Source organism: Talpa occidentalis, unplaced genomic scaffold, assembly GCF_014898055.3.
Source record: "Talpa occidentalis isolate TD23 unplaced genomic scaffold, MPIMG_talOcc4v2.1, whole genome shotgun sequence".
NCBI lineage: Eukaryota > Metazoa > Chordata > Mammalia > Eulipotyphla > Talpidae > Talpa > Talpa occidentalis.
Window position 1 is genome coordinate 146,816,284 of NW_026555331.1, and position 18,102 is coordinate 146,834,385.

An 18,102-nucleotide genomic window follows, 5' to 3' on the forward strand; every position below is an offset into this window, starting at 1 on the left:
CTAACTAGGCTTGTTTTGTCTCAGAATTCCACCTCAGAATTCCCTTCTCCAGAAAGGCTACATAGAGCCAAGGAGATCAGGCAAATGCAACTTGAAAAGTCTCTGCAGCTTCTGTTTCCAGTGGGTGTCCGGAGAGTCTCAGTGCAGATTCAGGTAGTTAACAGTTAAAAGTGTACTAGTAGTTGGGAAATCCCATATCCGGCATTGAGCAGCAGCTCTCAAACTTTTGGCCTCAGGACTCTTTAGTCTTAAAAATAACTGAGGGAACCCAAGGAACTTTTATATGGATTGTATCTGTGGATATTTATCATATTAAAACTTAACTGAGAAACTGTCAAAATATTTGTTAAATAACAAAATAACCACTAGATGTTACTCCAATCATCCATTTTTAAAAGACACATCTGGTGAGGAGGATAGTACTAAGATTTTCTTTGACTGACAGGGTTCCCAGCACCAGCTAATCCAGCAGTACCTGTTTGCTTTGGCATCCGACTGGTTGGGATGCATTATTCTGTCTGAAGGATGTGAAGAAAATCTGGTCTCAAGGCCAACCTTGGGGAACTGCCGTGAGGGTGGTGGGGATGCGGTTGAGAACTGCTGGCTTACAGACTGTCCTTTTCACAGCCTACTGCAGCAACTATACAGGAGTTTGAGTTCCCTGTTCTAGAATGTCTCTTTCTTCTTTTTCACAAAATAGAAATAGGAATAAAGAGAAAGAGCTGTCCAGGCCAGCACAAGGCTGACAGTGTAATCCACCGTCTCTGTCTTTTTCCTCTTTTGTCTTTCCTCGCTCAGCTGCCCCAGAAGCACAGTTCTCTCTGGTCTACAGGAAGCAACCTTCCAGTCTAGGCTTAAAGAAGATTGTGAAATGGTTCTTCTCTTAAAAGTAGTTCTCTTGGCAAAATATTAATGGTGGCAGATCATGCCTGCTTAAATTGCATCCTTTTCTTTTGAAAACAGGGAGCACAGACTGTTTTGAACACAAAATATCTCAAAGAGAAAATTTGGAACAAAATTTAAACAGTGTCGATAACATACATATCTGTTTTAAACTGCTTTCATAATTTTATTTTTAAAGATAAAGAAAAACATTAACTAACATCTATTTACATAGAGATTAACATTGGTTTTGGTGAATACTGGGAATGATGAAAATACTGCAGTTGAAACCTTTAATTACTTTCTAATAACTAAGCAGCATTATCAGGGACCAAAAGTTTAATTAATGGAAAAATAGCCTCAATTCTTACCATCCACAAAATGGATCCAGACAACTGTTCAAACTGATGGGACCCACTCCACCGAGATTTCACTGTGGCTAGACCAAAATCACCTATTTTTACTGTGAGGTCTTCATGAAGAAAAATATCTGAGGTGTAGTTAAGTAAAGGAAAATAATAGCTCTCCTTTTCCTATCAGAGCAAGCATTATGAAAGTTTTAGGTAGAGATCTAATTTCTCTAATTCTGAAATATGCTATTCTTTAAAAAGGTATAGTATTTTGTAACTCCTCTTAAAGTTATAAACCTGTTCAAAAAATTAATTCTGTAGGGCCTATATGATCTACATTTAAGAGTTTTGGGGGCTTGAAATGTGGCAGGATGAGGTGAGAGGCTTTCCCTTTATGGGAGACCCCAAAACTGTGCTGGCTGATTTTACATGTGGGGGAAGCTGTGAAGGCCCCTCAGGGCAATCAAGAAAGTGAAGACAGGATCTTAATCCAGACTTAGGGAAAAGTAAAGCTGCTTTTCTCACCTCACTGTTATGTACTTTGGAGCTTTCAATTGTATCTCAACTAGGGAGAGCAAATTTGGAGGGCTGAATTAAGTTAGTAGATAGCTACGAAACTATCAGTTTTTAAAAAATCATTTATTGAAGTAATGCTGATTTACAACACTATTGTTTTATAGCTGAAAGAGCATAAATAATCAAAAACTGTCCTGCTATCATAAGGACTTGATAGATATTTTGGCAACGTTAATCATTGAGAAACCCAAGGCAGGTTGTAGTACCTTGCTCTACTATGTTCTCATGCAAACCCATGTATAAATTCTGTTTATAGCATATCAAATTTAGCACGAAAAGTGTTTTTACACAATGTGAAGACAAAATGCAGAAGAAAAGTCAGGATGTTTTCAAACTTCGCAGACAAATTTCAGGAAGGATACTATTACTCTTGAGGTCTCTGTGGATGATTGACTTGGCGTGTAAGTAACTGAAAAACAAAACATCATTTTAACCTGAGTAAGACTAAAGACTGGCCTTGAAATCCATAGAACATATTTAGGGGTATAAATAAACTGATTTAGAATCATGATACAATTGTAAACTGCACATTGTGATAAAGCCTTTACATAATATTAAAATAGGCTATAAATGAATTTAGGATTATAGGAACACATTAATGTACAATCAAATCTTTTTATTAAAAGACTTTATCTTTTACTATTTACCAATACAAACCTTTCATTTCAGTCAAGCCTATTTATCTGTCCTTTAAATATACCTTGATATTTAATCCCACCTGAGATCAATGCTCCCCTCCCAAGCCTACACCACAGTAATTAGCTTTCATTCTGTTCTTTGTCTATTCATAGCTATACTTTAAGATTGAACATTAAATCTGATTAACTCAGCTGAAAGTTATCCTTCACTGTTCAGCTTCGTTATTGTAAAATAGCTTGATTCATGTATTGTTTTCCCCACATGCCTATGTTCATTTCCTATTTAGAATGTAAACTCCACTTGCATATGGAAGTTTAGTGGATAAAGTAAGATTATTTTTAGGGAAAATATATTCTTAAAATAAGTTATTTAAACTATTGAGGAACAAACTTCCTCTATAATGGCCACAGTGAATCAATTTTAAAGTGGAGAAGTTTAAATCATTCGTGCTGCTTCTAAAGAAGTGAGGGGAAGGGCTGTGTCTAGTTTATTTCCAGTTATCCCCAGTGCCTAGTACAGTGCCTGGCATGTGGTAAGCAATATTGTCCATTGACTCAACTACAATGGGATACATGGACATGCTGTTCTAGTTAAGGTTACTTTCCTTCATTTAATTTTGGAGAGAAAAGGTATGACACTTCTGAAATTTGACTAATGAGATTTGATCATAAAGAAGTAAGTTTTGCCTTAAAATGAGAATTTCAAATCCAAATGGTATAAGCAAAATTATGTAAACACCTGGAAGATTTGTAGTTAAGTTTATTATTTATATGTTCTTCATTTAAACTTCCTCATTCTCCAAAAGATTCTGAAATCTTTTATAGACAAAATCATTTCTACAAAATCACTATTTCTACAAAATAACCCCTTGCTCTCCAATCATTCTCTCAACTCGCACTGTTTATTTCCTTCACAGCATCTGCTGAGATCTGATTACCCTGTGAAGACTTCAAACCCAGTGTTCTACTTCATTACACTATCATTCTTCTTCTAAAAGAAAATGTGTTGTCAAGTATAGGCCCTATTTGCTTGAAAAGTTCTGCAGTGACATAGAAAGGTAAGACGGGGAACTTTTTCTCAACTTTTGATCTCAATCAAAAGCTTTTTCAAGATGGAGAGACCTTGTCTTCATTAGGAAGAAAGGTTGGTAAGTGGTGATGATGCTGGTGGTGGAGCTTAGTGCTTCAGTTAGTGATCTGGTACACAGAGAAGGTACACACACAGTGTTCCGGTACACAGAAAAAAAAGGTGCCTCTTTTTTAAAAAGAGGTTCTGTCCCCTTTGAAATGAAAAATAACAGCACAACAGCAAAAAATGGGTGGCAAACATAAAAATATGGAGACATGACAAAGTTATAAGGGAAGGTAAAAGTATTCTTGATGGATGGTGTCAATCTTTTTTTTTCTTTTTAAAGATTTATTTATTTTATTTATACAAGCACTGGGTACAGTTAGAAGCACGGGAGGGTGCAAGGATTCACCAGAGACAGAGCAGGGAACAGAACAGGCAGATTGACTGAAATACACTCCTGAGGGGAGCAGCGTGCGCAGGAGGAGGGGTCTGCGGGCCATGTGGGACCCTCACAGGCGGCCGGGGATCGAACCGGCAGGCACTGAAGGGGCTGCAGGCAGATTCGCAGCCCAGCGCTCAACCTCTGCACCACTGGGGAGGCCCATGGTGTCAATCTTTTCAACAAATTTGTTAGAAAGAATAAAGTAGATAGAACTGTAACAGGAAGGTTAGCGAGAGAAAATTTCTGACTAGGAATGTATGATAATTAACAAGATATATATATAATTCTGAGGTAGTGATACAACCCTGGAGAAACTGAATAGCATCGATCTCTTACAGACCATAATTGCTTATAGATGCAACTTAAGACACTGCCACCATATCATCTTTTACTGTTTACAGCCTTCTTTTCTATTTCATTTCATAATTCCCTCTGTCTGTAGTAAAAGTAGCAAAAGAGTAAAAATCCAAGTCTGTATAACAGAAGGTTGGAAAGGTATGGGGTTCAAATCCCCCAGCTGGATGAATGAGTATCTTACCCCAATTCCTACATAACATGCTCCAGAGTAATTACTACCCTAAATAATTCTAAATAGGCTGATATTAAAATAATTTCATAAGTACCAACCAGTTATAATGGAGGATGTCAAACACATAACTTGTTGAGGATAGGGAAAAGAACAAGAATAAATCAACTTTATTTTGCTACAAATGAAATAGGTGTTTACCCAATATTTAGAACAATTAAATTGGCACCTCCCTCTTATCTTTCTAAAATGTTATGGGGAGATTACAGGTTTGTAAAAGAACCAGGAAATAATAAACATGTCATAAACTAAATGAATATCACAGCCTCTTGATAGGTTTTTTCTCCTTAAGAAATGTCCACTTACAGAATTACTTAATTTTAAAGCTAGGAAATCATCTGATTAAATTTATTCTCATTTCAAGTTCTTTCCAAGATTTAGCTTTTCAACATTCTTTCTAGAGCATAATATGATGTCCTCAAAGTAAATTTTTTTTCAAGAATTATTTTATTTATTTATGCATACAAGAGCTAGGGTGTAGGCCAGAGGTACACAGACAGAACAGGCGATCTACTGAAATACACTGTTGAGGGGAGCAGCAGGCAAAACAGGAGAGGTCTACTGCACCATGTGAGTCACCTCCCTGGCCAGGGATTGAACTCATGCTGCAGTTTGGCTGGTGACAGCTTGATAGCACTGAGACTTAATCCCTTGTGCCACCAGGGAGGCCCCTCAAAGTAAATCTTACGCCCTAGGTTTGATCTGATCAACACAAGCCAGTGATGTGCATCTTTATCTTTCTATGGGGGGGTTTGTAAAAAAAAAAAAATTACCAAATTAGTCATTACTGTGATTAGCCTGGCAGCTGCAGTCATGCCACTGAGTCCATTACAGTTATGTTCAGCTATAACTCCAGAGGGTTTTTCATCATGCACTGTCTATACAAATATTCTATCCATTCTACATTTGTGTACTTCTCTTTTTGGAAATAAGATTTTATATTTTGTAGACATGGCTTATAATTTAAACTAATAAACATTTTAGTTTCCACTAAAAAGCTTTTATTTTTTAAGGTTTATTTATTTATGCATACAAGAGCTGGGGTATAGGCCAGAGATGCAGGGGGTGAGAGGATCCACCAGAGACAGAGCGGGGAACAGAACAGGCAGACTGACTGAAGTACACTGCTGAGGGGAGCAGCGGGCGAGACAGGAGAGGTCTGCTGCACCATGTGGGTTGCTCCCTGGCCGGCCAGGGATCGAACTTGTGCTGCAGAGGCTGTGGATTGCTTCATAGGGCGGTGCTTAATCCCTTGTGCCACCATGGAGGCCCCCACTAAAAAGCTTTTTAAGATCGGCATGCTAGGGCCTCCCTGGTGGCGCGGCGGTTGAGCGCTGGGTTGCGAAGCTGCCCGCAGCCTCTGAGGCGCCGGTTCGATCCCCGGCTGCTCCCCGGCCACCGGAGGAGGGTCCCACATGGCGCGCAGACCTCTCCTGCCGCCCGCTGCTCCCCTCAGCAGTGTACTTCGGTCCTTCTGCCTGCTCTGCTCCCTGCTCTGGCTCTGGTGAATTCTCTCACCCTCCTGCGCTTCTGACTGTACCCAGTGCTTGTATAAACAAAACAAACGAATAAATAAATAAAAACACATGCCTCTTTAAGAAAAAAAAAAAAAAAAGATCAGCATGCTAATAATGGCCCCATTTAGGATTCTTCAACAGAAGAACGAGGACAGAAACGCTGACTTACAGTTTGATAGCACTACATATAATCATTAATACAGTATGAACCTAGTTAAATTCTATCTTGCTTATTTCTTGACCTTACCCTCAAGATCATGAGAGATATCATTCAAATATCTTGCTGAAATTCAAATACTATAGCTACGCCATTTGCCTGACTTACCAGTCAATTTACCTCTCAGTGTCTCACTTAACTATTTTCAACTTTCCTAAAACCAAGGAACAAGCTTATGACAACACTAGCATTTCAGTTCTCATTTACCTAGTACTGCACAATTCCACAAAAGTTCATCAGACTTCAGCAAGTTGAATCTCCTCAGATGCCTATGGACAATTAAGCAGACACTGATAGGCATAACAGTGGTGACAAGATGCTATTTTATTCAAACACAGCTTCAAATTTTAATCTCCATTCTACTATTATGTTCCCTGCTCCCTGTTGTTATCACAAGGTGGAAAGTGAGCAAGACTGAAGAGAATGACACTCTGCTACTCATGTGTCATCAATAATCCTTCATCACTTTAAAAAATCCCAGATTTTATACATTTTTTAGTTTTGCCCCATAGTGGCCTAAACTCTATTTTTACTTAGATTTTTCAGTTTTCCTTGCTTTTAAAAACTCAAATTTATTGAGCAATAATTTGCATATAACACAAAATGCAACCATTTTCAATCTACAATTTAGAGTTTCAACAAATACACATTCTTGTGTAATGACCAATCACAGTCAATATAATGAATTTCATTACTCCAAAGTTCCTTCATCTATTTCTACAATTAATAACACTACCCTAGGCCCAGGCAATCATTGATAATGATTTCCGTCAATAGAGAGTTGTTTTATCTTTCCTTGAATTTCATATAGACAGAATCATACAGCTTCCTTTGCTCAGAATAATGATTCTGAGATTCACAAATTGGTCACATGCAATATTTTATCCATTTACTTGCTGGACATTTGGGTTGTTCCTTTTTTTTTTTTGTAATTATGAATAAGAGACTATAAACATTCATGTACATGTCTTTATTTCTGATTTATGTTTTTATATGTTTTGGTAACAAGGTAGGATAGAGATTCTCATACGGCAATTTTATCTTTAAAAGAAACTATCAAAGTGGGCCTCCCCGCAGGCACAGAGGGTTGAGTGCCGCACTGTGAAGCTGTCTGCAGGCTCTGCAGCGCAGGTTTGATCCCAGCTGGCCAGGGAGATACACACACAGCACAGCAGACTTTTCCTGTCTCGCTCACTGCTCCCCTCAGCAGTGTATTTTGTCAGTTTGCCTTTTCTGTTCCCAGCTCTGTCTCTGGTGAATCCTCTCACCCTCCCACACATCTGGCCTGTTCTTGTATAAATAAATAAATCTTAAAAAAAACAAAAACTGTCAAAGTGGTTGTAGCATTTAAAATCCTCACCAGCAATGTATAAGGACTGTAGTTGCTTTGCATTCTTGCCAATACTTTATACTGCTGGTATTGATCACGAGCATTCTCAAGGGTGTGTATATAGTGAGCAATGTCCCAGTTTTAATTTGCCTTTCCCAAACATCGAATGATACTAAGGATCTTTGCATGTGCTAATTTGCTATTCATATATCTTCTTTGCTAATTTGCCATTCATATATCTTCTTTAATAAAGTATTCATATCTTTTACCCATTTTTTTTTCATCCATAGCTTGTCTCATTACTGAGTTGTAAGAGTTTTTTGATATGTGTTTAATATCTTTCATTAGCTGTGTATTGTAAACACTTTCTCCAAATCTGGGGCTTATCCTTTTATTTTCTTAAATGTCTTTCTAAAAGCGTAAGTTTTGAATTTGAATTAAGTCCAATTTATTATTTTTTATTATTTATTATTTTTTCTTTTATGACCCGTACTTTTTATGTCCCAAGAAATCTTTTGACTATTTTCATGCCACAAAAATTTCCTCCTATGTTTATTCTAAAGTTTTAGATTTTAGTCAGATGTCTTTGATCTATTTTGAGCTAATATTTATGTCTTATGTTAGGTAAAGGTTAATGTTTACTTTTTCCCCCATATTGGTATTTAGCTTTATAACATTTGCTGAAAGGACTATCCTATTCTCTTCTTACTAAGATGTTTTAGCATTCAATTTACTAAAGTATCTCTTAGTAAGATGCTTTAGCAACTTAGTAAAAAAATAACCTAAACATACACATACATAGCGATCTGTTTCTAAGCTTCCTATTTTGTTTTGTTGACTTGTTTATCCTTATACCAATATCACACTACCATGATTACTGACTTTATAGCAAATTTTGAAATCTCACTATAGAAGCCCTTCAATTTTGTCCTTTCTCAATTTATCTTGATTATTCTAGCCTATTCTAGTCAATGTATATATTTTAGGAATAGCTTGTCAATTTTTACAAAAAAGCCTGCTGAGATTTTGGTTGGGATTGCAATGAATCTATAGATTAATCTGTGAAGACTTGATATCTTAATATTGAGTATTGTAATCCATGGAAATGGTATTACTTTTGTTTCATAGATGCATCAGAGAGAGCAAAACACCCCTTTGGAAGATAATCCCACCATAGCTTCTAAGCAGAAGGTCCAAATAGAATAAATGAGATAATTATAAACATGGAATATCATAAGCCATGTTCTTCTCTTTTTAAAATTTCATTTCAAACACACAAGTACGGATACATAAAATTAGAACTATATTTGTTTATACAAGCAAAGTAATTCAATGGGGGAAAGGAAAAGTATTTTCAACAAATATTGCTGGAGCTACTGGTTACCCATATAGAAAAACAACAAAAACCTAAACCCTCACCTAATCCCAGACACAAAAAATCAAGTTTGAAGTGGCTCAAAGACTAAAAGCAAAAGCTACAAGATGTCTTTAAGACAGAATTACTAACTACCCTTTGGTACATGGGTACAAGCATATTAAAGTTTTCAGAATATTTTACATCCTTTGGTTTCATACTCCCTTCCCCCCACCCCCTTTTTTTTTTTTTTTTTTTGGTGAAGCAGGCAAAAGGCAATTTCAGTTATGTTGATGGGAAAACAGGGCCAAGAAGATTCATGAGAGAGACAGAGTACAAAGGAAAGGGTATGGGTCTTTTGTGTGTGTTTTTCAGGGGCTTGAGGTTTTGAGCAGATTTGAGTTTGAATTCTAACTTGTTACTTCCAGCCATATAGCCTTGGGTAAATGATACAATCCCTATTATCTTGGACTTTTTTTTTTTTTTTTAAAAAGATTTGTTTATTTATGCATACAAGAACTGGGGTACAGGCCAGAGGTGTGGAGGGTGAGAGGATTCACCAGAGACAGAGTGGGGAACAGAACAGGTAGAATGAAATGACAAGCAAGGTCATCAGCTGACCTTGGAAAAGAGATAGTAAAGGTATAAAAACAGAGGCGTTAGGACTGTGTCTTAGAGAGAGAAGGGTTTGTTTCTGAAAGCATGAATTCTCTCCTATTGGGGGAAGAGTATGTCCTGAATGAACTCCATCCACTGATGTTTTATGGACTCCAACCCTACCTCCATGCCAAAGTCAAGAGATCCCAGGTGCCCAGCATTACAAATCCCATCATGCCAGGAATCTGCCATGACTCTTGGCTTTCTGAAGGGAGATTGCTGGGAACTAAGAGTGGAGTTAAGGAGCCATGCTTGGTATAAAACCCAAACACATGTGGGCCTGCACCCTCTTGGTTTTCCCTGCTTTCAGTAGGTTCTCAGGGTCCCATCTCAGACAGTGTTACCAGTAGGATGCACTGACCAGTTAGCCTCTCTTTCCCCCTCTCTATCTCCTCTTTACTCTTCCTTTCCTCCCTGGGTTACCTCTCTTTTCATTTCCTTTATAAACAAAACTTTTATTAACTTTTCTACGTGTGCCTACAGTTGGGTGTTGTTCTAAGTTTTTTTAAGTGTGTAATTGAGGACTCCTGCCCAGGCCATTCTATTTCCTTTTGGGTTTGCCCTGTTAACACTATACACCAAGGCCCCACTTCAAGTTGTAAAAAGGATTGATTCAGCTGGAGAAGCATTATGGTTTAAAGGTTAAGGAAAAGTGTCTGGGGTAAGTTACTTGACCTTTCTATATTCTAGATTCTTTATTAGTGAGAAGGGGATAAAAGGATCTACCTCACACAGGGCTGCTGAGGATTAAATGAGCCAGTATGTATGAAGTACATAGAATGTCTGGCCTATAGTAAGTACAGTGTCAGTTTAAGATAGGGTTACGTCCTGATAAATCCACTGTAACTTGGAAATATAGGTAAGTACTGGCAACACAATACACAGTAGAGTATGGATGGTTATTCTCCTGATGGAGTGGCTGGCTAGGAGTTGCGGCTTAAATTTGATTTTGTGCAGCTGTCACACCATCATAAATTTGAGAAGCCCTGAATCCAAAAAGTCAGAATTAAACTACCATAAAATGGAAACTCTGTATACTATAATTACTATATACATTGCTGTATGTAAAGCCCTCTCCCCCAGAACATAATTGACATTTAAAAAGGGGGAGAATTATTAGTATGCAGCAAAACTGGGGGTCAGGAAAAAGTTCTTATTGGCCAGTAAAGATGCCTAAAATAAGAGTGAGTGAAAGAAGGTAAAACCAATATGATTCCAATTTTTAAACAACACACCATGGAGCATAGTATTAAAATATAGAATTTTTAAAGGATATACAATACACATCAGACTATTAATATTAATGGTAATTAGCTCTTGATGGTGGATTACTGGTACTTATTTATGCTTGCATTATCTGAATTTTCTATAATGTTTGTTATTTCCTTAGAGCAACTTTCATTTTGAAAATTTTAAAATTGCAACAATGAAGAAAATAATTTTAACCAATTGTGTTAAAATTTTTACACTATCATTTCTTGTCTTTTGCAAAGTTTATATTTGTACAAATGTTGTGAAAATAAAACTGTACTCTTTTTAAATTAAAAGACAAACAATTAGAATGTTATCCCAATTTAGAAAGCAAAGTCCTTCTTGATAGCTGCAGTCATCCTGACCCCATTGTGCCATTCCCTGAGACAACCACTATTGAGTCTTTTCTTATTTTAACATGTTTGCAAACATACATCAAGTTAAAAAACCTTCAAATAGAAAAAATGCTTTGTTTTTGAAATTTTAAGTGGCTTCATGCTGGAACTTGCTTTTTCTCACTTGACATATTTTAAAGCTGATAAATATAAACTTAATTTGTTTCTGCTGTGTACTCTCTCTTGCACATATGTGCCAATGTTTTATTTATCCAGTCCTCCACATTTATGTTTCCATTTTTTACTCTAATATATTCACTAGTAGTACATCTTATCCTATGTACATCTCTTAAAACAAAAGCTAATGTTACCTGGGGGTGGACATATCTGATTTTAGCAGATATGTCCAAAACACCTCAGAGTGGTTGATTATATCAGAAGTATCCTGGTGAGCAATCCCCCCTAATCTTGACTTGTTAGAATTCAGGCATATTGTCATTCTCAGTGGGTGAAAAGCACTTTGTTTCAGTTTGCATTTTTCTGATTGTCAGCATCCTCCTTTGTATTACTGCTTTTATCCATCAGAGAATCAGTCACTATAGTCAAATATTCTTTGATCAGTTAGAATTATTTTCAGTTATTAATACATGTTCATCATCTTTTCAGCTTCAATTCATCCTTTCTCTTAAGCAGGTTTTTGATGAGTAAAGGGAGCATGTTCTTCATTATTTTAAAAAAGTAAATTGTGAGGATTTAATGCAGAATTATCTTTAATTATCTTATTTTCAGAACACAACACTTCTATGAGTGTTAACAACAGGCTACAATTTTCTCTATGGGCCTTACTAAAAGTTACATTAAGTAACTCTTCTAATAAAAGTTAAAATTACCTATAATAATATACTGAAGTTAGAAGTGCTATAAAAATGACATAGTGGGCTGACCATTTAGTAGTAACGTTCTTGAAATATGTTGGCACCATAGGCTGTGTTAAATGACTCAGGTCTCACCTGATGACTGTCAGGTGAGAAGATGATAAAATACTACATGAACCCCCATTCATAAGAGTGTGTGCATAACTATCTACCATTAGAACAGCTCTGCTCTCTTCAGGTAAATCTAGGAGTCAGAAATGATCTTTCACTGACGAAAGAGGACAGAACCACATAGAAAAAAGCATCACCCACCAATCATTTGCTATAGGTGTTACTATCCTTATTGTAAAGCTTTTATAAGTGACTGCAACCTGGCACTTTATACAACGAATCAGAATGCTCTTATTCTTTTTATACACGAGGCATTGAGAATACATTTAAGAAGGTAGAAAAAAGGTCATTTCAAAGCAACTGTAAAACAGTTTAGGAGGTGGACTGTTTTTGAAACAAGGAATTTGCAAAAGCAATTAGGTTACTATTTTAAAAGTCTATGGACTTTCTGGTTGGCTACATCTAGCTTTTTCTGTCCTTTGTGAAATGCTGGTGGAAGAAAGGACCAGACAAGAAGCATTAAAAGGAGTTACTGTGGGCTAACAGCTGAGGATGACGAGAGATTAAGCAATGTCGTCTGTGCATGTAAGGAGCAGAGAGCAGGACCAGGAACTGAAGGAAAGAGAAGCGGATGGATGGTGGGATGGGTGCTAAGAAGCCGTTAATTATCTAAGCAGGCTTCTACCTGGAAGAACTGCTGGGGATGATTCCAAAACAAAGTCCTCAAGATGAAACTTTGATTAGTATTCAAGATGAACAAGAAACAGGAAAAAGTAAGGTATGCAAGGAATTCTACTTGTTTTATCTAATCCATGGGAAGAGCCAGGGGAAAATTAAAACATAAAGGGATATCCAGACAGGAGGCTGAAATGGGTGGCTCAGAGCCAAGAGTTAAGTTTAATAAAATGTTGAAAATCATTAGCAGGCGTTAAGTCTTGAATAATCAGGTCATCCCGTTTAACTTAATATCTGCTACCAACTTGAACCTTAGGACAGATGTCAACTATTTTCTAACAAAAACACAGTCCAGTCAAATGTAATGAAAACATGGTGTTCCGGTCATTAAATTAGGAAAAATGAGGTATCCACTGTATCAAGAATCGTTAACACAACTAGGTTAATTATATATTGTTTGTATAATTATATACATTTATGACTGTAAAAAATCTGTGATGTCTTTTGAGTTATGCTTCACAAAACAGGTGCGCTAATATAAAACCATACAGCATTTTGCACTATAGTTTTCAAAATTTTTTTAATGAGGAACCTCTTAGAAGAATTCTGAGAAATTGTTTACTCCTTGAATATTTTGAGCATTTAAAAGTTTAAATAATCTCAAAAGATGTCGTTTCTAGAGTACATTCCAATGTAAAAACCAACATTTCAACATCTTTTCGTTGTCACTTGAATGTTCTGTCTAAAGCATCTGTTCTAGTTTCATGGATAGAAAATCTTTTCTCTCTCTGAGGAAAGTGATAGTTTTTTGTTTTTTTGGAAGTGGGAGGGGTAGGTTCTCCTAGCTATACATACTTGCCCTTTTTCCTGTTTGTTTTGGTGTCTCAGTTCCCCCCAAGACTTTCCCTTGGTGTCTGGTGCTCCAGGGGTAGTCTGCTTTATGACTCAGACAAGGTCTAGAACACTGTTGGAGAACCTGGAGCACAAAGAAGGCCTTTTTGTTTGAAATTCCTGATTCACTGATCTGATGCAATCCCTGGTGTTACTCTCTTTGTGTGTTTTTTTTTTAAAGATTTATTTATTTATTTATACAAGCACTGGGTACAGTCAGAAGCGCGGGAGGGTGAGAGAATTCACCAGAGCCAGAGCGGGGAGCAGAGCAGGCAGAGGGACCAAAGTACACTGCTGAGGGGAGCAGCGGGCGGCAGGAGAGGTCTGTGCGCCAAGTGGGACCCTCCTCCGGTGGCCGGGGAGCAGCCGGGGATCGAACCTGCGCTGCAGAGGCTGCGGGCAGCTTCGCAACCCAGCGCTCAACTGCTGCGCCACCGGGAGGCCCACTATCTTTGTTTTTTTCTGCTTCACTAGTAAAATGCTTCAGAGGTGACCCTTTCATCTCCTGCCTGGAGGGCCAAGTTCAATTGCTAGTATTCTGGGAGGCAATTAAGAGTGCTGGGGGGCCTACCCGGTGGCGCAGCGGTTGAGCGCTGGGTTGCGAAGCTGCCCGCAGCCTCTGCAGTGCCGGTTCAATTCCCGGCCGCTGGCGAGGGTCCCACATGGCGCGGAGACCTCTCCTGCCGCCCGCTGCTCCCCTCAGCAGTGTACTTCATCACTCTGCCTGTTCTACTCTCCGCTCTGGCTCTGGTGAATTCTCTCAACCTTCCGCGCCTCTGACTGTACCCAGTGCTTGTATAAATAAATAAATAAATCTTTAAAAAAAATTTAAAAAAAAAAAAAGAGTGCCGGGGACCTTTGCATTTATCACTCAGTAAGTAGCCTCTCACTCCCCTTGTCTCAGGTAAAGGATTCATTTCCATTTTTCCAGTCCAGAGAGATTTTTTTTTCTCTCTTCCAGAGAGTGGATTTCAGTCTACTGCTAGAGTAGGAATGGGCAATCACCAGTAGCAAGGAGTAGGAGGTGGGATTGAGAGATGCTTTCATACATATCTTTTCATTTATGTAGCCCTACTTCCCCCAGAGAAACATGGTACTGCCAATTTCTGAGACTTTAGGATGTTATGGTATAAATCAGGTTTTTATTTCCCCATTGCTAACAAATGATTTAGCTTTGGGACCTACTATTAAGTCCACTATCACTTCGCCATCTGCTTTCCAGATTTTAAAATGTTGTTGCTACTGATTCCTTTCTTATTTTCACCCTTACATGTCTATCCTAAAAACAAATTCCATTATTACAGTTTTAACGGAGTATCAAGGAAGAGCAAAAATCTGTTACCTTAACCTGAAGCCCACAAAGCCACTTTAATAAGAGGATTTTCAGTGTGTCAAAGCCTTCAGAAATGAAACATATACTGATATATTTAACCAGTTGTTATTGTCTGGTTATCTTTGGTTAATTTTAAGCTGGTAATAAAAAATATGCTCTTTTAGAAGGCTTTAAACTTCTCGTGTTATAAAAATACAATCTAGCATAAATCCGATGGGATGGTCTATGTTTATAGACAGTAATAATGTAGTGAGTTACTATTTTGGAGTAGATAATAGACCAAAAAAGTTTGCGCTTATAGCTCCTAACCTGTAAAACTATGGGAAAATGACTGCCTCTTCACCCTCAGGCCATAAAGTCATTCCAACTGCAGTGTTCTTTACTGCTACTTCTTGTCTCTAGCAAAGCTGGTACTGCTTTCTGAAAACAAGTCTTAATACGCTGTTTGTTGTCTCTGCTTAGAGCTAAAGTCCTTTCCTTTCCTTTCTGTTCTCTTACCATATCTGTGTCTATTTTTCCTTTCCTTGATATTTCTCAGCTTTGACATGAGAAGGATTTCATGTCACTCTTCTAGAATGTGAACCTATGAATAATATGCAGTTGTGTGTGATCATTCTTTCCTTTTTTTTTCCCCTTCATTTAACAAATATGTCCTGAGTACTTATCACAGGCCAGGCCCTATTTAGGCATTAGGGATAAGAGAAAGAAGAAAACAAAGCCCTTGTACTCACATAGCTTTTATTCTAGCAGGGTGACAGACAAGAAACAAGTATGTCATATGGAACTGGGTGCTACAAATAAACAAAAACAAGGACGGGATATTGAGAGTGGCAGGGTGGGGTAGGTATATACTACTTTTATAAAATGATCAGAGAAGGTTCCATTTGAAAGGTGACATCTGAACAAGTGAGCAGCTCTATGGATAATTGTGGGGTGAGTAATCCAAAGAGAAAATAACAAATACAAAGGCCCTGAGGAGGGAGCATACTTGGCCTGCTGAAGAAACAGCAAAGGGACTGGTGGGGTGGGTGCAGAATCGGGTCTGTTACTCTCTTAACATTTACTTTTTTTGCCCTGCTAGTCTTAAAAATATTTTAATATAACCTTTCAAATTGGAACAGATTCTGGTTTTAACTTATATGGAAAACTGATTTTTGGTGTTTTTCTTTTCTCTTTTTGAGATTGTTTCGAGTCTAGTGAAACTGTTTTCAAGTCTACTGAGTAAGATAATAATTTGTTGTATTATGCATTTTGGCTGGACACAGTTCTACAAATAATCTAATGAAAGAGCTACTGGCTATTTTAAGACAGAGAAGGTAGGACCATGGGAACATTTAAGGGCCAGATCTGGGTTTGAGTCCTGGTTCTATATGTACTTGCTGTAAGTGATCTTGAGTCAGAGTTGTAAATGCTAGTACATATAATCCTTTTATTCTAGTTTTATAATGTAAAAGCAGCCATAAAGTTTACTGGGTTGCATTTAAGTTAAACACCTCTAATGCCAATTATTAATATGTGTGTTTACTTTAAAGCCATGGTTTCCTTATCTGTAAAAAGAAAATAAAAATACCTACTTGTTAACATTATAAAAATTAAATGACTAGTAACCTATATATGTGGAAGTGATTTGTATACTACAAAAAAATGTTAAATTAAGACACACACATATTTTAAAACTACCCACAGAGTTTTCAAACATATTTAAGTTTTTCATCTAAGTGCTTCTGATATTTAATTTTACTTTTTATCTATTCATTTACATTTAAGATTTTATCCTTGTAAATCAGTTTTCTATTTAGGCCTATGATAAGTTTATAAAGTGACTTATCTTTAAATTACATAGCAAAATTCAATGGATATGAGCAATTCAACTTGAAATCCTCAAAAGGATCAGAATGCATATTTTCATTCTTTATTAACTAGTCATTTTGCAATAGAAAATATAGGACTGCTAAGTGAATAAATTAACTGTGGATAACTAAGAGTCATTTTATGTACTTCAGTAACTGTTCATGACTTTTTAGTTGTTTGACTTTTGTTTTCTGAACCTTCACTACTTAGTTCGTACATGCTAAATATAACTTTGTAGTATTATTTAGTATCAAATACTTGCTGTATGTTTTGAATACTGTACTAGAGAGACTTTTATTTCATAGTATAATATTGCTAACCATTAGTTCAAAATGTCCATCTATTGCTAGACAGTAATTTCAAAGGCAATCCAAAAGGACATTAGCTAAAATCTTTAAAACACTTTCAGTGGTTTTCAAAAGTAATTTACAGGAGGTTTAACAGAACGGAACTTACTCCATGCCCTGTGCAGTCTGCCTTGCAATATCTATAAGTTTGATCATCTCAAATTTGGTCTCAATGATGTGGAGATGATGATACAAGCTGGAGCCCTCACACCACTGGGTGACAATAGCCAGTTGTGGCTTTGTTGAGTAGCCCATGAAGAGTAGGATATTCACATGTCGAGTTTTCCTGTAAAAAGAAACGTGACATGACAAAGAGTAAATGTCAGTAAACCTTGTTAGTGAATCTTCAAAAAGAGGGCCAAAGCAGTCTATCAGTCAGATGTTATTATAAAAAGATATTAAAAAAAAAAAGGATAAATTTAAAAGGCTTTAAGAAATATCTAGCCTAACATCTCAGTCTTTTCAGAAATACCTTTTTAAACAGACCTGACAGGTAACTAGAAGCTTAAATGCCTTCAATTATGGGAAGCTCATCACTGAAACTATAGTTATTTCCCTCATTTTTTTTTTTTAGTGTTGTTCTAGTATTAGAAAGATATTTTTGGGTTGAGAACAAATAATATCCTACAATTCCCACCTCTGTTTTCCCTGTCCTGGAATAAAACAGAGTAGGGTTTGTACTCTCTTGAATTTAAGAGCTTTCTACAGAACAAATATCCTCAATTCTATTAACTACCTTGCCCCAAGTTAAAATCCTAAAACCCTAACCCCATTTGGGCTGCCCTTGCCTGGACTGACTTTAGTTTTAATGT

At 37.1% G+C, this 18,102-nt stretch overlaps 1 protein-coding gene across 3 annotated transcripts in view; it reads right to left on the reverse strand.

The window, feature by feature from the left end:
- BRAF (B-Raf proto-oncogene, serine/threonine kinase) overlaps positions 1–18,102 on the reverse strand; it is a 138,684-nt gene that overhangs the window by 27,414 nt on the left and 93,168 nt on the right. For all 3 annotated transcript variants that reach the window (XM_037514519.2, XM_037514526.2, XM_037514535.2), the window contains 3 exons: positions 17,400–17,576; positions 2,171–2,217; positions 1,254–1,372 (listed from right to left, as the gene is read on the reverse strand). In XM_037514519.2, the coding sequence (XP_037370416.1) occupies positions 1,254–1,372; positions 2,171–2,217; positions 17,400–17,576 (343 nt within the window). The remainder of the gene's footprint in view (positions 1–1,253; positions 1,373–2,170; positions 2,218–17,399; positions 17,577–18,102) is intronic.